General features: G+C 38.8%; 1 protein-coding gene across 1 annotated transcript in view; it reads right to left on the reverse strand.

Moving 5' to 3' along the window:
• The window catches only part of slc4a5b (solute carrier family 4 member 5b), an 84,966-nt gene extending 63,924 nt beyond the window's left edge, over positions 1-21,042 (reverse strand). The window contains exons 1-4 of the mRNA XM_047372925.1: positions 20,914-21,042; positions 17,538-17,602; positions 11,213-11,431; positions 408-537 (exon numbers count right to left, since the gene is read on the reverse strand). Of these exons, the coding sequence (XP_047228881.1) occupies positions 408-537; positions 11,213-11,431; positions 17,538-17,601 (413 nt within the window). The 5' untranslated portion in view covers position 17,602; positions 20,914-21,042. The remainder of the gene's footprint in view (positions 1-407; positions 538-11,212; positions 11,432-17,537; positions 17,603-20,913) is intronic.
• Positions 21,043-21,336: the final 294 nt, after the last annotated feature.

Raw genomic sequence — 21,336 nt, forward strand, 5'->3', positions numbered from 1 at the left:
ATATAACATCCAGGAGATATTTTGTCGATAGCCAGTTAGCAGAAGTTGCCAAGGCCAGATTGGGGAGCCAGATTTAGAAAAAAAAAAATTTGTGGTTCAGGCAGTTTTGAATTTCAAACTACCTTAAGAGTAACAGGATACATTCAATAAAAAACGTTCAGGTTTTTTATCTTTTAGGAGAGAGACACAGATATTGATTTTTCTAGCCACAGGCTATCAATTAGTGTTTCAATTAGCAATGCTTTTACATAATTTTCCCTTTTACTTTGGTCACATGTAGAGTTAGACTGCTTTCACTTATCAGCCGTATAAAATCAAATGGAAGTTTTACCCTTCAGACCCTTTTAAAGGTGACCTGGAATCCTAAAGCAATAACTACATATATATGTATTTTTGTGTAAATGTACCTTGCAGACTCTTTCCACTCTAATTCTTCTCCATCTTGTTGTAGTGTGTCCATCTCAGTGAAAATTGTTGGTGTTGGAGTGGTGTCATCCTCACCTAGGATATGGCGAAGGCGCTCGGCAGCAGGGGACACTAAAAATAAACAGAATCATTTTCAGATTTTGACTGATAGTATCAGCGCAAAGTTCAGCCAAACATGAACGGTAGATGGGGATTATTGCATAACCTTTATGAATCGCTTTTTTTCTGTGAAGTTTCTAATAAACTACAAGTTTAATTTAGATAAACATTCAGCTTCCCATTAAGCAGGAAAGACTACCTTCATTCTAGATTAAGACTCTGCTACACTTACCACAGTGCACAATACCTTTTACAATGTAATTGGATGTATCCAAATTTAGAAAACTTTGCTTGGTGAAGTTTTCCTGGCATTTTCCACCTCCCTAAAATCTTCCTTCTCCATCCTCTATTGGCCCACAATAATCAAATGACCGCCATATGCCTCAGGTTAAGGACGTCAGGGTTCAGCAATTCACTAAACAAACTACAGCTTGTGTTTGGCTTCAGCATGAGCTTAGTATAGCCAACCTTTGCTGTAAATCCTTGACAACTAAGCCGTGTGTGCAAGCCTCCCATCATGGATATGCTGCCACCTTGTTCTCTGTCATTTCACCCAGAATTTTGATAAGATACAATAAACAATAATAAACCACTTCAATCTTGCTTCTAAGGTTTTGTGCATGCCCCAAACAGAAGGGGAGCTCTCATGCTTCAGCACACATAATAGGGAGCCCATTGAGTTAATATTAACCAGGTCCTCCAGACACCAAACTAGGTCAGACTCAATGGAATCAGAATGAGATGCATTTCTGCTGAACTATAGATCACTGCGTAATTAATTCTGAATTCACTCAGAGAGACTTAATCAGTTACTCATTAATTGGGAGATTATCCAAAGATTTAATACTAATAGAGATGTGACTGCTCAACAACAACATTATCTCCAACTTAAGTTCCTGGAAGGACTACCTCTTTGGTTTTCCAAATGTGTAAAGAAATTACTCATCCGGTGATGTATGTCAAACAATCTGCGTCACACTGAACACGGAGAAGAGAAAGCAAATGTCAAATCTGTCTGAGAAGCTCAGAGAGAGGATTGTAGATATAAATATGTTAAGGGCTACAAGATAATCTCCAATCAGCTTCATGTTCCTGTGACTCCAGCTCCAAATATTAATAAAAAGTATAAGTTTCATAGACTGTAATCAACCTCCCACAACAAGGATGCAGGAACAAATGCAACCTCAGGTTTATCAGACTCTTATAGATTGTTGTGTAGTTAAAGCCATGCTCAGATAGGGGAAAGGCAGTTTCATACAGTAGGTAAAACTTTTTTGGAAAAAACTTACATAAAACAAGGAACAAGTAATGGGGGCCGGTCCGTTGTATTGAAGAGAGAGCTGAGCCGAAAAGCGAAGCTCTCGATTTACCGGTTGGTCTACGTTCCTACCCTCACCTATAGCCATGAACTTTGGGTCATGACCGAAAGAACGAGATCCTGGATACAAGCGGCTGAAATGAGCTTCCTCCGTAGGGTGGCCGGGCACTCCCTTAGAGATAGGGTGAGGAGCTCGGCCATCCGGGAGGGACTCGGAGTAGAACCGCTGCTCCTCCACATCAAGAGGAGCCAGTTGAGGTGGCTCGGGCATCTATACTGGATGCCTCCTGGACGCCTTCCTCGGGAGGGGTTCCAGGCATGTCCCACCGGGAGGAGGCCCAAGGGACGGCCCAGGACGCGCTGGAGGGACCATGTCTCTCGGCTGGCCTGGAAACGGCTTGGGCTCCCCCCGGAGGAGCTGGAAGAGGTGTCTAGGGAGAGGGACATCTGGGTGTCTCTGCTGAGTCTGCTGCCCCCGCAACCCGGTCCCGGATAAGCGGAAGGAACAGTCTCACAGCTACCAAAGCACCCTGGAGCCATACATACCCAGTCAGAAGGCCTCAGTTGCATGTCATTATTCCTCCAACAGAATGATGACCTAAAACATTACATTCATTGTCTATGACTGCTTATATTGGCAGGATTCAAGCAATAAACTTAACAGTCATGTATTTAGACTGTTGAAGGAAGACGGAGAACCCAGTGAGAAACCATGCGTGCAGAGGCAGAACATGCAAACTCCTTGCCAAAGGACCAAAGACCAAGATTTAAACTCAAAGCCTTCTTGCTGCAAGGTAACAGTGCTAACAGTGTGTTTTTCTTCTCTGTCTTCCATGCTAATTTTGCTATTTATTGGACATTTTATGTTGTGGACCATTTATTGTTGTAGCAGATTACATCTGTCCAGAATAAATTTTTCACAAGAGAGAAAAGTAAAGAATCTGGGATCTGGAGTTTAACAACTGAACCACCGTGTGGCCCTGCACTGAAAAAAAACAGGTATGCACAGATTGCACATTCATAATCTTTACCAAACAAACTTTTAAGTCTCTAATGACTATCTAGTTACCATGAGAGATCCATCACCCAACACCTTTTTTCTAAGTACAGATCAATCTCCATTAACATCCTTAGCCAGGAGGCTGTAGTTCACTCGCGTGCCACAACTGTTTATGTTCACTGATGTGTGTTCATGAACACCAGAATATACAAGATTTCTGATGAACAGTTTGTTCCTCTTAAAAAGGTAGAAAATGATGAAAAATTATTTCAAATATTTCATAAATATTTATGAAGGGTTCATGTTTTATTTGTCATCACTGTTGTAACAATTACAATTTGTGATAACGAAAAACTGTATGTATTCAACTAAGTACTGTTTTCAGTACTTGGCCAGCCCAGAGTCTGGTTACCTATTAATGCCTGACCTTTGAGCAGCCAATGTAATCCCACGGGGGGTCAGGGTGCGTTGCATTTGTAAAGTTTTGGGTTATTTTTGGCCTGTTGAAAGAGAACACATTCAATCTCCTTTAACAATCACAGTGCTGAAACAAGCTACAGGTTCTAAAGAAAAACAAAACACAAAGCCAGCAGGTTCTGGTGCCACAAGAGGCAGTTTCTCAAGCAGCCAATGGAGAACATCTCAGTTGGCATCATTGGTTAAAAAGGTTTTCAGTCTGTAGTCCTCTTATATAAACTAAGAGCTGTTGTTTTAGTTGATGAGCAAGTTACTTAAAAGTGTATATATCTCTTGGTGTTCCTTTCTCGTTTGTTGCCTGGAGAGCACATTTCCTAGATGAACAGACATCTACACAAGGTCTAAATGGTTCATAGACATCTAGGTAACATTTTATATCAATTTGATTTAAAAGCTACAGTTTTCTGATGTCTAAAATAGTTTTTTTTAGATGCTGATTAGGAGTTTAAATTTAGATTTGATTTAGCTAAGTTTCACTAGCATGAAAAAACTCGAGTCGTAGCAGCTTGTCTCTACTACTCAACAATACGGTATATACTGTAAGTCTACTCTATGTATATTAGTGCTGTTTTATTATTGTTGCTGTAAAATCATTAAGGACTTTTTTCTTTAAAAAAACTTTGACCCCCCAAGTATTCTGTGACATCTCTGTGTTAGGACCATGACAGTATCACAGTTCTGGATGGAAATTACAATTTAAGCTGAAAATGTTTTTGTTTTTTATGGAAGCATACTGAATATAATCTCTGTTGATATCAAAAAACATATAGTTATTAGCGCACAGCCTACACAACTCAAATGAAATCACTATAGATTAAATTGTGTTTTTTCCATCGGTATAAATATCTAAAAATCTTGCTATATTTACCACATTTCCCTTAAAATTTAGGCTAAAAAATGTTTATTGATTTTATTAGTGCTGCCCTTTTTCGGTTGAACGGTGGTTATTACAGTTGAATTTTCTTAGGAGTTCTAACGGTACAGCTTGGTATACGTCTAGATCTTAGCCCCGTGTTCGGGTATAAAACCATCTCACTCATACATATAGCGAGTCAGGGGTTGGAATTGCAAGCATTGAACATAGCATTTTATGATTTTTACCTTTGATCATATGGTTTATTTGAGACAATATAAATCTACATGTAAATGTTACTGCTTTGACTGTTAGCAATTATGCTGCAATTACGCTGCTAACATCACTTTAAAACTCTGGACCCATTCTGTTCTCCGCGGCCTCAGCAGTGCTGGCGTCGGGCATTGCTGAGTCAGTGCTTTGAGCCAGCAGCTCAAATTGGTAAGGCTCAGACCCGCTGGGCTCCATAAACCCCCCTTGTCACCAGACAAGGGGGGTTTATGGAGTGAAAAGTCATCCACCTCAAAAACTCAATCCGTGACGAAAATACCAGCATCGCTCACTTTCCATGTTTCAGTATGTCAAATTAAGCTATGGCTGCCACTTTTCCTCATCTGCCCGACCAAACCATGGTTTACCTACCCCACTCGTCCCAAGACTGTGCCCCTCAGTGTCTCTTGTGTTCGATATCTGTATCCTGGCGGGAAGTGGCCCTGTGGGGAAACTCATGTTGGGTTCATGGTGGGGGGCTCATGGGGTTGAGATTGGGATTCATTGGGGGGTTGGGGCTGTTTTGTCCTGGGACGGCTCTTGTTGGCGGGCTCATTTGGAGCAGGTAGACCCCTCTTTCATTTGTTGTACCCTCTGCAGATAGAGATGGGGTTGTTGGGGGCTGGGGTCGGAGCGGGGGTTAGGGGTCTGGGCTAGGGTCATTCAGGTTTGGTCGGTGCCGCCACTAGTTGGGACTGGTGCTGGGGCGCTCTGCTAACTGTACTCACTTGCTGAAATTGTTGGTTAGGTTTGCACTGGCATATCTTTAGCACTATTCTCTTTGCCAATCAGATGCTTAGACTGAGCAGATGGTGGATATAAAAGATTCCCAAAAGACTGAGCTATTGCCACATGTGCCATGATAGTGAATATGGCCCTAATAATATATAGTGTAAAGCACTATATATAAGAAGAGGATTCTCTGTTCCTGGTCAGTGCGATTTTAGCCACTCTTAAAAATAAATCTTAAAAACTTCAGCTATTACCTTTGTATCACTATTATCTTACCATACTGCAGCCTATAATGCATCCTATGTTATGATAGATGCTGATTTTTGCCCCTTTTAGAGACATCAGCCAGGGTGCTCTTTCCATCAAGATGCATGTGTAAAACCAGACATCTATTTTCTCCAAAACCAAGCTGCAGCATGGTCTCACCAGAAGACAAATCTGTCATTCTGAAATGACTTTGTGCCCAGAAAAATCAGCTTAGGTTGATTTATACCAACTACGGTGACATCACTAAATGCATTAACTACACTGAATAGTAATGGCTTCCAAAAACACTGACTTTATGCTGCTATATTGATCACAGTGACATGTCATTTTTTCTATGCAGTATAAACTGGGGTATTCTGTTTTGAAAGAAGGATTGTGCTGGGAAAGCTGTGATGTGTAAATGTCAGCACATAGCTCTAACCGCCTAACCCTAACCTAGAAGCAAACAACCAATCAAAACAAAGGCTTTGTTTGTAATGGGTAAAGATTTATCGTAGCCTTTTTGTGCGTTACACTTGGAAAACAAATTTTAAAAAAACAGACATAGCCAGGACATAAATCAGTACTTTATATGAGTTATACCAGAATTGTTCAAACTATTGTGAGCCACAGGAATTCCTATATTTTACAAATCTACGGAACCTCTTCCTTTTTCATATAGTTAATAGACTTTTTTGACGTCACACAGATGGTCACATCCCACTTTATAAGTTTGTAATATTTGGATAGTGCAATGATAGCGTACTGCATTGTCACATTTGAGCAAAGTTATTAACCCAGATGCAATGAGCTTTGTAAATGGCAAAATCTTGAACTTAAAAGCAAGGAAGTGCAACCATTCAAACAAATGCTTTAGCAATGTATTCCTCCTTTGGAAACAACAAGACAACAAAAGCACAAAAGTTAAAATAGAAGTAAAAATAGCAAATTCTACAATGTTTTCTGACAATTTCTAATAAACCTGTCTCAATAAAACATCATCTATGTTTCTTTTATTTGAATCTTTACCTGTTTTGGAGCCAGGTAAGGCCAGATGAGAGGTCATATTTGAGACAACGAGATGCAAACTGGATCCAAATAAGATCCAAGCGTTAATGAAGAGAGATGTCCTCTGGTTTGCTTCAGGAAAAATGGGTCTCTAGCTTCCAGTTCACCTGGTAAGAGTCCTCAGCTTACATCTCATTGAGTGGAGCAAAAGGACTCACTTTTACAGCTTCTCACATACAGCCTTTAAAGTTGTGCTTCTTAGGGATTATTTTCCTAGCTTTGTACTATCAGCGATACATACAACGATACACACAACGATATATAGTTTGTTGTGCAGTTTCTCCACCTATCAGTTGATCAGGAAAGCAACAAAAATCTCCAAAGCAACAACGAGTCAGAGGATTTTAAGAGGGTTGACACACATCACAGGGCCCTTTAGTACTCTCCTCCCATGCACACACTCTTGTGTTCACATGCCACAAAAACATAAATTTCATCAACATAACTTGTACATGTGGTCTGTAAAGACAACAACAACCTTTAATGCTGTGCACGTTTGGTATTTATGCCAAACAGAGCAAAAAGAAAAGCACAAAGCAGATCACACATAAACACTCACAGCTTGCAAGCACAAGCACATAGTGTACTCACTCACATGCACACTCAGCTTGGAGTGCCTCAGCTCTAATCAGCTTACAGGTTTCAGACTTTATGGCCTCTTGTGCAAAATATTCACACATAGAGGCATACCTTTTCAAAAACTGTTCACAATACGGATTAGAGTCCAAACTGCAAACGTCAGACCAAGTCACATGCCTCTTGTTGCAGTGCAAAAAGGCAGTAGATAGGTTTGATGTAGGTTTTTCAGTAGGAAGGCTTCACAAAACATATTTCTACACTGGTGTTAAGAACAGAAGTTCCTTTTTCACATGAAGGTCTTATCCCCATAACACTAAGCAGAATGGCACCACCTAACTATTCTACTACAGTCTGGAAAATGTATTAAGTCCAGATTTAGCAACATTACATTACAGTGACTTGCAAAAGTATTCACACACCTTGAACATTTTTACATTTTCCTGTCACGAAGTGTGGTTATCAGAGTGGACCCAAGTCCAGACAGGAAGGCAGAGGCAACGTGGTTAGTCGAAAATGTTTAATAAAAATAAAACTAAAACAAGGCAGGCATGAGGGGATGCAAAAACAGAGCACAGACAAAAACTTGTTTGGGCAGACAAGGCAAGGACAGAGACAGTCGTGGACATTGATAGACTTGCAATGGCATGGCATGGCAAAACAGGCAAGGACATGAACAGGCTTGGCAGTATTCTCCAGCACGGAGCAGACAGGACAGAAGAGTATATATGGAACATGACACAGGTGAAAGCAGTGAAATTGATGGACATGAAGCAGATGGACCAAATGACTCTGAGTAAAGTGGCAGTGGCTCAGATTGGAAACAAACATGATATGACCCAAACAGAGTTACAAAACACAATAAAACCAAAAATAAATGAACTAAAGCACCACCTGGAAATGTCATCAGCCTAATCTTTACCTTCCTCTGATTATCAGAATCAAGCTAGGCCACTCCACAATGTTATTATTACTTCCAGTCAGAACAATTTTTAAAATATGTGAGAAACAGGTTGGTAAAATTAAAAGATTAATTGAAACCTATCTGCCAGGTGTATGAATACTTTTTTTGCCTTTTCTGTGAATGTAGTGCAATCCTAAAAGAAAAACTGTTTACAGCAGCAAAAGAGGTTCATCTTTCAACAGGAACATGACCATTGACATACAGACAGAACTACAATGGAATGGCTTAGATTAAACCATCTTAATGTGTTAGAATGGGACAGTCAAAGTCCAGAACTAAACCCAACTGAGGATCCATGGCAAGAAATTAATGTTCGGAGATCTAAGGTTTGAGTGTGTGAAATGTGAACCAAAGTATTGACTCAAGTGGCTGAACACAAATGCAAGTCACATTTGTTTTTGTTTTAAAAAACCTTTGGGTTCATATTTATGTAATTCACTTGTGTTGGTCTGTAAACTAAATCTCTAAAAGTTATAACAAAGTTTGTGGTAGTAATGTGACAAATGTGATAAAGTTCAAGAGTTATGAATGCATTTGGAATGCACAGTACCTTTGAGAAACAAAAAGGAGTGTCACGGTCTGAGGTTGTTTCGGACCAAAATGCATATAGGGACTAGGGCTCGGCATGTTGCAAAGTAGATCAGTTTTAATAAGGCTTGAAATCAGCACTTACAGGCTCGCTGGGAGGAAATACTCCGTAGCACAAATACAGGAAAACATAAGGAGCTCGAGGAGAGTCAGGACATTACACAAGGAACCAACAAGGAGTATAGCAAACAACCCAGTAAATAAACAGAAGGAGGTGGAGTGTGGACCAATGAGAGAGGAAGGCAGGTAATCAGATGGAAGTGGTAACAGGTGCGCAGGCCAGGGGAAGGGAACTGAGGAAATAGGTTGCTATGGTACTAATGTTAGACAGAGGCATGGGGAAACTAAACTAGACATAACCTACAAATGAAAACAAACCTGAGGATAATAGACCAGAAGCTAGAAAGGAAAAATAGAAATAAAAGAACTAAACCAGAGAACATGGGGGAAAACTAGACTTGGGGAAATAACCAACCGGGTAACAACAACAAAGGGGTCTAAGGCCAAAGGGGAAAAAGAACTAATGCAGCAAGAGTATATAAACCTAACAGTAAACAAGCACAGAAACACTAATCGAAGAAGGAAATAAACAAAAAGAACTGTACTAATGATAATAATAACCAAGGAAACAATTCTATGGAATAAATAACTGTGTAAAATAATAACCAAAGGGACCTGACAACAAGGGGAGAATGACCCACTAACTAAGAGAAATAAACATGAGAGTAACAATAACTGAAGGGGATCCAAGGACAAGGGGAGGAACTACTAAGGGGCATGAGGGAAGGAAAGTTAAAACACAGAAGAACATAAGAAAACTAGTGAGTGGGTGGACTAATAAATAAGAAGAAAGAATAAATGACAGAAACTATAACCAAACTAAGAATCACAACATAAGGAAAAAACACTTTACAACATAGCCCAAAACATAGCCAAAATTGGCAGATCCTGACAAGGAGAAACCATTCTTGATAGACTGCAAAAGTCACCACATTCCTTTTGTGTGGTTGAACCTTGCAAAGAAAAACAGAATAAGTGTCTTATTCCATCCATCCATGTTCTTGAACTTCTGTAAAGGCATCCTAAGGTGTTCAAAGGCCAAAAGAGATCCATAGCCCCTCTGTCCCAGGGTGTCCTGAAACAAGGTATCATTCCACAATCTAAATCATCGGAACTTGCATGTTCCACCATGGCACTTTTAACATGGATTTGATTGACTCGCATAGCCAACAAATCCACAGGAGTGTAAATTTAAATTAATCTGGCGTTCTCTATCATCAGACGTCCAGTTAAAGAAACTACAGTCATGGTGCAAGATTCCTCAACTTTTGTGCTGTATGGGCTCCTTTGTCTTTTTTGTTTAAATGTGAAAAGGTATTAATTGTCTGAGACAAGGGAGGTTGGACCTAAATGCATGTAGGAGGCAGGCTCAGTGAGACTATTAACTAAATGCTAACGGCTAGGAAAGGACACAGAGGATGAGGTAGCTGAGGGAGGCTGACGGGGGAATTGGTTGTACAAAAATATAATGAAAACAAAGGAACAAAAACTAAATATAGCATAACTAAACACAAAAGTGACAGAAATGCAAAAACGAGAACACCAAAAAATATAACACAAACGCAAAGTGAAGAATCAAAACTAAAGTCCTTACAACATGATATTTTAGGCCAATGATTCCCAACCGAGGGTACTCGTCCCTTGGTGGTACGTGAGCACATTGCAGATGGTATGTGGAAACATTTAATACTTTTTTCCAAAATGACAGGTAAATGTCATCAGCAAGTAGGGATAATTCTTGGATGTGTGATGCCTTATTAGGACTCAGGTACAAAATATACCAAGCTTCTGCAAAAAGGCACAATGAAACAACTACAGGTGGGAAAGACTAGAGCAGGTGTGTCATTGTTGTACATTGTATTTTTGCTACCACGTTTGACTGAGAGGGTACCCGTGGTATAATAAAATAACTGAGAGGGTACACAAATCAAAAAATGTTTGGAACCACCGCTTTAGGCTATCTCAACTTATAAACATGCTACACACAGCTATTTTGTTTCAATTCAGTTTTTATTTTTTGTGTTTCAAGCACTGTTAATGGACTGACTTGGAAGTGAATTTGGAGGAAGAAGATGCTCCAAAAGCAGCTAGATATTGTTGTTGTGTGTCTCATTGTACCAGAGATTTTATGGTTAGTTTTGGAAGCTTCTAACAGAGCTTTTATATTTTATTCGTAATTTCATGTAGAAAAAAAACAAAGGTGGCAGAGCTCACTCTGGTGGATAATTTTGACATAGCTCAGGTTTTCAAAATAGAGTTAATACTGTCTGTATGTTTTTTGCCCAAACCGGTCCTCTGACCGTAAATGGTTATATTATTTATACAACTGAAGTACAAACATTGTGCATACATCTAACTCTACTTTTCTACCGGACTCTGATGGTAAAATATCTCACCTGACGAAGTTTTCCTTTGGATTGCTCATTGCTTTTTTACACAGCAAAGCCATATTACAAAAGTCCTCCACTATCTATGCTTTTTGCCTCTGTGGACTTGGATCCATAATTAAACATTTAAGAGCAGTTGAGCTCTAACCTGTGGGATCAAGGTGCTCATGCTGGTCTGTGCTGCCTCCATCATCATTATAGCACTCCTCCTTGTCATGGTAATATTGTCTATGTGAGTGATCACGGTGTGCATGGTGATCATAGTGTATGTTCCGTGAGTCCTGGTCAGCATCACTGGTGTAAGAGCGGTGCCTGCGCCTTTTCCGTCTGTGGGAAACTGGAACACCAATGTAGAAAGGCTGGGCCTCTGAAAGAGAAAAATAAAATATAAATACCGTAAGCAGATCTTTCTTATTTCTAATCAGGTATCTTTTCTCAATCCATATTTATTAGCATTTATTTGTTGTTTTCCCATAATGTTTGTTTTCATTGTCAGCTATATTCACTGCCATGTGAGTTTCTGAGCGATGCAAGTGCACTTTAAAACATTCTTGAAGTTGATGAAAAAGCCCTTGATACTTAACGTGTTTACAGGTAAAGCTGTAGTGAATTGGGAGGAATATATTTCAGTTTCCAATAACTAAATATTTAAGCCCCCCTATGTTGTGTTGTCAATTTCTGTAGAAGATCACACCACCAGGATACGGTATACCTAAACAAATACGATGTGTCAGCAGCATGATTGAGACATTTTTTAATGACTGAAATAGAAACCCCTGGCGAAGCTCAACTCCTGATCCTCATTGTTAGTCTATTGTCTTTGTCTTTATGTCAGTAACACCCATGGCTAGCTAGTGAGCTGTAGATAGGCTAAAATAATATTTAACTTGGCTACACAAAACCAGCCAACTTTTAAAAAATAACTATTTTCCTGTGTGCTAGCTTAAGTAAGTTAGCTTACTTAAGTCCTGTAGGACTTAATAAGTTAGCTTATGTAAGTTAGCTTGCCTCTGTGGGCGCTTTGAAGAGTTAAATCTTGCAGAAGCACGTACCTCACGTTTTGCTTTGCGGTGAAACACACTGATATACACAGGGGAACACCCCTAGAGTGGGTGTAGCTTAGTAGATATATACTGACTGGTGCAGTTCATCGGGCCTCCTTAGTTACATCTATTAAAGGTGAACTAAGCTGAGGTCCAGCACTGCGCATGATAACTGACTCTTTGCATTTATTTGTGTTGATCTGATGGTTTGCTTATTATTGTATTATCATTTATTCATTTATTAAAAGAGTTGAATTTAATTCCAAATCTTTTTATTTGTCTGAGGTCTGGTCTCACCTGTATAAAGAACAGCCAAAAGGGGTGCAACGATGCCTATTTAACCTAGTCATCCCCATGTTATAGCAGCATATTGAGGCTCTTCTGAATAAAATCTGGTTGTTGTTGCTTATGAAAAACTGAGCACCCTGATCTGATACCTAGGGTTGGCTGTGAGACATACACTACTCGCAAAAAAATATGGAGATTTGTCTTTCAGGTGAAATTTATGGAAAAGTAGCAGTGGCGATATCCTCATCTCAAACCATTTATTGAAACAAAAGCCAACAGTGGGTGGGTATACCAAAACAAAAATGGTAATGTCTCAATTATTTGTCATCAATTACACTTTGACCACCACTTCTCATACTGTGCATAAGTCGACTTTCTGTCTGCTGAGGCATGGCATACCACTCTTCTTGAAGGGCAGCCCTCAGGTCATTGAAGTTCTGAGGTACAGAGTTACGATCTTGACAATCTTGATGAGCTGGAGCATTGTCGTCCATGAAGATGAAATTAGACCTGCGTTGTTCATGCAGAGGAACAATGACTTGATTAATGATGTTATTCAGCTAGTATGGGCTTGTCACTGTACCATTCACAAAGTGTAGGGCAGTTCTGTATTGACTAGACCCACCTGCCCACATTGTTACACCACCATCAAAGGCTCGTCTGGTGACAGCAGTTGCTGATGCATAGTGCTCTCCTTGATGTCTCCAACATCATTGGTGGCCATCATTTCTCTGTGAATCAATTTTCATCAGAGGACAGCACTGAGGCCCACTGGTCCATCGTCCAGTGCAAATTCTCGCTGGCCCATGCAAGACGATGATACCTGTGCCTGATGGTGTGGTCAGGTACCCTTGCAGGTCACCTAGTACGCAAGCCACGGTGATATACAGGTCCTTCTCAAAATATTAGCATATTGTGATAAAGTTCATTATTTTCCATAATGTGCACGGTGGCTCTGGATGTTTCTACTCCAGACTCAGTCCACTGCTTCCGCAGGTCCCCCAAGGTCTGGAATCGGCCCTTCTCCACAATCTTCCTCAGGGTCCGGTCAACTCTTCTCGTTGTGCAGCGTTTTCTGCCACACCTTTTCCTTCCCACAGACTTCCCACTGAGGTGCCTTGATACAGCACTCTGGGAACAGCCTATTCGTTCAGAAATGTCTTTCTGTGTCTTACCCTCTTGCTTGAGGGTGCCAATAGTGGCCTTCTGGACAGCAGTCAGGTCGGCAGTCTTACCCATGATTGGGGTTTTGAGTGATGAACCAGGCTGGGAGTTTTAAAGGCCTCAGGAATCTTTTGCAGGTGTTTAGAGTTAACTCATTGATTCAGATGATAAGGTTCATAGCTCGTTTAGAGACCCTTTTAATGATATGCTAATTTTGTGAGATAGGAATTTTGGGTTTTCATGAGCTGTATGCCAAAATCATCCGTATTAAGACAATAAAAGACCTGAAATATTTCAGTTAGTGTGCAATGAATCTAAAATATATGAATGTTAAATTTTCATCATGACATTATGGAAAATAATTAACTTTATCACAATATGCTAATTTTTTGAGAAGGACCTGTATGTACCTGACTGTTGTGAAGTGCCTTGAGACGACATGTGTTGTGAATTGGCGCTATATAAATAAAACTGAAAACTAAATTGAACTGAATTGAATTGAATTGAAAAAGTTAAACTTATATATTATATTTACTCATTACATACAAACTGGTATATTTAAAATGTTTATTTCTTTTAATTTTAAAGATCATAACTGACAACTAATGAAAACCACTAATTCAGTATCTCAGAAAATTTGAATATTGTGAAAAGGTTCAATATTGAAGACACCTGGTGCCACACTCTAATCAGCTAATTAACCCAAAACACCTGCAAAGGCCTTTAAATGGTCTCTCGGTCTAGTTCTGTAGGCTACCCAATCATAGGGAAGACTGCTGACTTGACAGTTGTCCAAAAGATGACCATTGACACCTTGCACAAGGAGAGCAAGACACAAAAGCTCATTGCTAAAGAGGCTGGCTGTTCAGAACTCTGTGTCCAAGCACATTAATAGAGAGGCAAAGAGAAGGCAAAGATGTGGTAGAAAAAAGTGTACAAGCAATAGGGATAACCGCACACTGGAGAGGATTGTGAAACAAAACCCATTCAAAAATGTGGGGGAGATTCACAAAGAGTGGACTGCAGCTAGAGTCAGTGCTTCCAGAACCACCACGCACAGACGAATGCAAGACATGGGTTTTAGCTGTTGCATTCCTTGTGTCAAGCCACTCTTGAACAAGAGACAGCTTCGAAAGCATCTTGCCTGGGCTAAAGACAAAAAGGACTGGGCTGCTGCTGAGTGGTTCAAAGATGTGTTCTCTGATGAACATAAATGTTGCATTTCCTTTGGAAATCAAGGTCCCAGAGTCTGGAGGAAGAGAGGAGAGGCACAGAATCCACGTTGATTGAGGTCCAGTGTAATGTTTCCACGGTCAGTGATGGTTTGGGGTGCCATGTCATCTGCTGGTGTTGGTCCACTGTGTTTTCTGAGGTCCAAGGTCAACACAGCCATATACCAGGAAGATTGAGAGCACTTTGTGCTTTCTGCTGCTGACCAACTTTATGGAGATGCAGATTTCCTTTTCCAACAGGACTTGGCACCTGCACACAGTGCCAAAGCTACCAGTATCTGGTTTAAGGACAATGATATCCCTATTCTTAATTGGCCAGCAAACTTGCCTGACCATAACCCCATAGAAAATCTATGGGGTATTGTGAAGAGGAAGATGCAATACACCAGACCGAAAAATTCAGAAGAGCTGAAGACCACTATCAGAGCAACCTGGGCTCTTATAACACCTGAACAGTGACACAAACTCCATGCCAATCGACTCCATGCCACACCACATTGCTGCAGTAATCTAGGCAAAAGGAGCCCCAACTAAATATAGAGTGTTGCACATGCTCAAACTTTTCATGTTCAAACATTTCAGTTGGCCAACATTTTTTAAAATCTTCTTTTTGTATTGGTCTTAAGTAATATTTCAATTTTCTGAGGTACTAAATTTGAGGTTTTCATTGGTGTTCAGTTATAATCATCAAAATTAAAAGAAAGAAACATTTTTAAATATATCAGGCTGTGTTAAATGAATGAATACAAGTTTCACTTTTTGAGTGGGATTAATGAAAAAAATACTTTTTTTCATGATATTCTAATTTTATGACAAGCACCTCTATATTTATTGAATAAATAGGTAGGAACCTACTTCCATGGAAGGTACTTGCTACCATCCTATTATAAAGTCAATGGTTCCTTGGGTTGTCATTGTAACAACAGTGCCTAAAATGCTGGATAGTGTTTGACTAGCCAGTCTGGTTTTACATGATAAAGGTCACAGAGCTCTGTCAGTCACACTTTGATTATGAAACTAGTCTGCATAAACATAAATTAGAACAATCCCATGAAAATGTATAATCAAGAAGGCGTGCGGCTCCAGAACAAATGCCTGACATCCAATCCATCCCAAGCCCAAAACTTCTTTAGTGTTTCCAATAGCTGTTTGCTTATATTATAATTTTTTTTTAAATCTTCTCATATTGTAAACTGCAGTAGCACCTATGTAAATTTATTTTTGCAGCACATCATTTTATTTTTGTTTCTTTAATCTAATGTAAATTACTAGCAAATGTGTCTGGAAGAACAGAAATTTCAGTAAAAGGGGGACATATGCAGAAATGATTTTTCCAGGTGTTGCAGAGATATCTTTATATTCTGTTTGGGTCATATTTTTCAGTCTTTTCAATCTGTTACGGTTTTCCAACTGTTATGTCACAGTATTTAATGCGGAACAGCTAAATAAGGTCATGTACTTCAATTTCTGATTAATATCGCAAATTCACCATATTTATTTCTTGCTGCAATTTTGTAGTCCAAGCTCAAGTATACCTACACTGAAAGAGGATAAGTTTGGTTTGATTGTTGGATGTACTAATCCAAACAATTCATTGCAATTCATTGAAATTCCTATTTCCCCACTTCAAGGGTGAGTGCCTTCAGCAACCACCGCCAGTATCAAGAAGGATTTGTTGAACGACTTCATCTGATTAATGGGTCAGTTCCTTCTGTCTATGGAAACAACGGCGCAAAAGCGGTAAGCTGCAAATAACACTAAAATGACAGCAAACTTTATTTTAGACATAAATTTATTTTTTTTGCGTTGATATAACGGCCATTGTTTGATAGCATTAGCATCATGCCTTCTGCTTATGTTAGTGCTGTGAGCTGCTTTTAGCTCCTTGAGGACATAACCGTACTGTGTGCTTTGATATTATTATTACATAAATAGTTTTGCATTGTTTTTGCCATTTTTGTTCTGTTTCTGCAGCGCTAGATAATTGCTATCAAACTACCAAAATTGCTGAACGAGTTAAAGTGGAGCCCTTCTTGACCTAGAGGGGCGCGGGTGTAAAATGCCTTAGTAGCGTTTAAAGAGACCGCACCAAAACAAGCTTGTGGGGCTAAAATAACAAGACGTTCAGACCAAAGCATTGCAGTTTAACTTTATATAGACCACAGCTATAGATTTGGGTGTGACAAGGAGGATAGGATTTAAAAGCCTGATATGTCCCCTTTAAGCCTGCTGTGTCAGTGTCAACAGTTTCATTGTGTGACAGTGATTGGTCAACTGATTGATCCAAAATGAGAAGGTTTAGGCAGATGGCCAGATTTTGTTTCAGGGTGCCAAATTAGCCACTAGGTATTGCAAAAGTCAAGTAAAATGTTCCTGGCACTTTGCAGTGCTGTTGGTTTTATAACTCATCAGATAGTTCACATTTAAAAAATAAAAATTAAGTGATGAATGGATGACTTATTGTTTAGGTAAACAGATACATCTGTAACGCTCTTAGGTGAGTTAAGTACACTGGTCTCTAGTCCCCTCACTAATATAGTTTGGTGCTCCTGAGTTCATTTGACTCTCTGTCCTTTCCATCCAACTCCAGTTGAATAAGTAAACAAAATGGTAAATTGAATTACCATCAAAAAGCAACAGTGGATGTTTTGTAAAAGCTGATGTTATGCCTTAATGCACATACAGCTGCATAACCTTCATGTCTCAGGAAACAAAACAATGGGTTCGCAGCCTTAGTTTGCCTCACCATCATCATCATCATAGTGCGTGTGGCCTCTACTCCTTCCCCGCTGCCAGTCATGGTGGTCCATCCTGAAATATACATTCAAAATCACAACAGTAAGATTTAATAAAGAAAAATAATGAGACATGCTCCCTGCCTGGCTTTGACTCATTGTTATAGCACACCTCAAATAATCTTTAGATATTGAACTTTGTGGAAGTTGCTTCTTCTGTATTATTTCTGTGAAAAAGGAATTTGGTCAGGGAATCCTCCTGGCATTACAGTAGCTCTGACCGTACCATATGACCTGCAGGCCCACATGACATCACATGTGCCATCACAACCCTGACACATCAATAAATGACAAAATGGAAAACTCAATGGAAAAAACCCCAGCAACTCTCCAGGACTGTAATGCTGCTCAGAAGATAGCATTATAACCAAAGAATTGAGCTCTGGATTCCCAGCATCACTACCAATCTGTTCCTAAATCAGTCATTACAAGGTTGTGAATCATAAATATAATCTTTAATGATCCATATGAAAACATAAACCAATTTGTCACTGGTTTATTTATGTATGTGAGCAAGAAAAACAAAAAGTGAACAATTGGTTAATAAATCATGTAGAACTGAACTTTCAACTTCAAATATGGAAATTTATAAATACATAAAAATCCAATGTCAGCTATGTATATTCCAATGTTTCTACTCAGATTTCTCTTATTTCATTGTTTTCCCAGTGCTTCCCTTAAGTTTTGTTTTGAGTCTTTGTCTTGAGTTATATTTTGCAGCCAATCTCCGCAGTTCACTCTAGCTTCCTGCTTTCCCCTTCCACTGCACCATGTTCAGATTCCACTCACTGTTCAGTAATCACCACCCAAGCCTAGATACCACTAACTTTAATCAGCTCTTTGCCAGATCCACCTGTTGGTATGTGCCCCAGATCTATAGTTCTGTTATTTGCTCTTCTGGCAACATCTCTTTCTAAGTTTGTCTTTTATTTTTCTCAATCAATGATTGAACATCATCTTGCCTACATCCTGCTTGTGCTTCAGTCCTCCATCACCACTTCAAATGACAAACTAATGTTTAATACAGCTCCTTTTTCCCACTGTGTATAAAAACACAGCTTCTGGAAATGTCGTCCTATTTTGAACAATTATTATCTTTTAGGCTCAGTAAAACACATGTAAAAAATGGATGATCATGGCTTCATTTCTGCAATAATTAAACAGATAGATAATTATACAACAGTGCTAGACATTTTGCTCTGCTTGGCATTTCATACCTTTGTACTTTAGACCATTTCATATTTGACTTTACCTGATATGCAGAAGAGCCGTTGCTGTGGGATTATTTAATTTTTTGCACTGATTACGCTTTCAATTTGTACCCACTTGGAGGCTGTCTCTGCTTTGAAAACTGATGACTTCAAGTGATTTTCTACAGTCAACTCAACAAGCAATGTGACGAAATGTGATAATATGATTATAACAAATAATATCTAAAAACAGGAATTTGCTTCGAGTTATTTAGGGTTTGATCAGTGTTCATGATCTGTCATATTTTATGAGCCAAGAGGCCCAAACAGGGATCAGAACTGAAATAATTGGAAATGGGCTATAAAACAGTGTCCAGAAAAAAAAACATACAATTATATTTAGCAATATGTGACATTTGAGCAATTTAATAATGTTTTTGTCTCCATAAATAATCAATAATAATTGACTACCTAAAAAAATAAACTGACATGCAATAGTACTTCGGTATAAAATATTTTGTTAGTATGAAATGGAATAAGGTTACTTGTGGGTATATACTAGGGGTACACATTGGCAAAGGGGCAGACTGACTCACAGCCTAAAATATTATCAAATTGTTTCAAATCATCAGCCCTATTGGTGTTGTTACTGCATTGACAATGGACACTCCACTCCTCTGGTGACATGGGTTTCTCGTCCTGAAGCCTGTTTGGGATAGTTTTCTAGGCTGATCAATACATGTCATTTCGGATGCTTCCAAGTTCCTGAAGCCTGATCACTGACTGTGAAGGACAGTCACAGGAGTGCACTCATGAGCACACCACTCTTCACACAGAGTAATTAAAATATTTCTTACTCTCGGCCCACCATTGTGACTGTAACATTACAATTTTGTTAAAACAAAGCTGAGTCATAACTGAGGAGTAGTGAACCAAACATAAATAGTTTTAAAAAGTTGACTAAAGAGCCACACAGAAAACAAAACAGTGTTTATTTAACTATGTTTATCTGGTCTGACAGTCCATTGGATCTCTCTTTGTCTGTCAGTATACTGTAAATAGTAAATAGTAAATAGTATAGTATAATATAGTATAGTATAGTATAGTATAACATAGTATAACATAGTATAGTGTAGTATAGTATAGTATAGTATAATATAGTATAGTATAGTATAGTATAGTATAGTATAATATAATATAGTATAGTATAGTATAGTATAGTATAGTATAGTATAGTATAGTATAGTATAGTATAGTATAGTATAGTATAGTATAGTATAGTATAGTATAGTATAGTATAGTATAGTATAGTATAGTATAGTATAGTATAGTATAGTATAGTATAGTATAGTATAGTATAGTATAGTATAGTATATTTGTTTGCCTGTGTGAATTTGCTCTAAAATTTAGATACAGTTGATTGGGACCAACCAAGGTGTTTTTCTATCTTTTATGTATTAAATTAGTTTCTACGTTTTATTATCCTTTCTAACCTTTCAACAGACAGCTCTCTGTCCAATTATTAAGCCAGTTGCAGCAGCTCGCTGTCTTTTTACTTTATAGCTCTTTCCAATTTAACACAGATCTGAAAAGAATTATAGGAATGATTCTACAATTTTTATAATAAAAGGTGTGTTTACAAAGTTTGTGCTCATTTGTGCCAGAGTTTGTCATTACAGACATGTGATCAGCTTCAATATATTTTAGATTTCTGACATTTATCCCACAGCAGGTGATTCTTTAACCCATCAAACTTTGCACGGCTTCTACTGGTAGCACTGCAGTAGTTCATAAAAGCATCCAAACCTATTAAACATTTTCATGACTTGTCACACTACAACCACAAACTTCAAACATGCACTATGCTATCTGTGGTGAAAACCATTGCTGCATACTACATTTCTTTGAATTGCTGTTATTCTGCACATTTTATGTAGCTTTAATCAAAGCAAAAACAGTTTCATAAATGATGACGTATGAAACAGTGTGAAAAAGCAGTTTGCCAACTTTTAACTGTGCTTCTCGATCCAACAGCTCCAACAGCTCCAACTCCACATAAAAAAACACCTCTTTAAATATAAAACATGCAAGACAAAACATGAGATTAGGGACCTTGAAAGTGTAATAGATTTCTTACCTGATGTGCGTAATGAAGCTGAGGCAACCTGACTGCAGGATCTTTATGGGGCAGTGCTGCCAAAAGTGTAGAATTAAAGCAATGTATGTATCTAACAGAAATAAAATGCTGCCACTGGACACAAACAGACCCACAGTGACTGCCCAGCTATTTCTGTGTATTGAGTGCTGGATGTTGCTACAGGGTATGTTTGTGTGTCTGTGTATGTCATTGGAGGAACAGTGTATGGAGTCCAATCAATACACTCAGTTGGGCATCCATTCACATTTTTCTCCTTTTTATAATGAGAAAATAATTGATCCTGAAGGTAGCTTTGTAAACATTACTGAAAAAATGCCTGGACGTCACTTGTTTATTTCTTGATACAGAATAAGACTGTTTTTCACTCAATAGGGATATTCAGCAGCAAGTAAAAGGCAAATG

This window comes from Girardinichthys multiradiatus, chromosome 8 (genome assembly GCF_021462225.1).
Source record: "Girardinichthys multiradiatus isolate DD_20200921_A chromosome 8, DD_fGirMul_XY1, whole genome shotgun sequence".
Taxonomy (NCBI): domain Eukaryota; kingdom Metazoa; phylum Chordata; class Actinopteri; order Cyprinodontiformes; family Goodeidae; genus Girardinichthys; species Girardinichthys multiradiatus.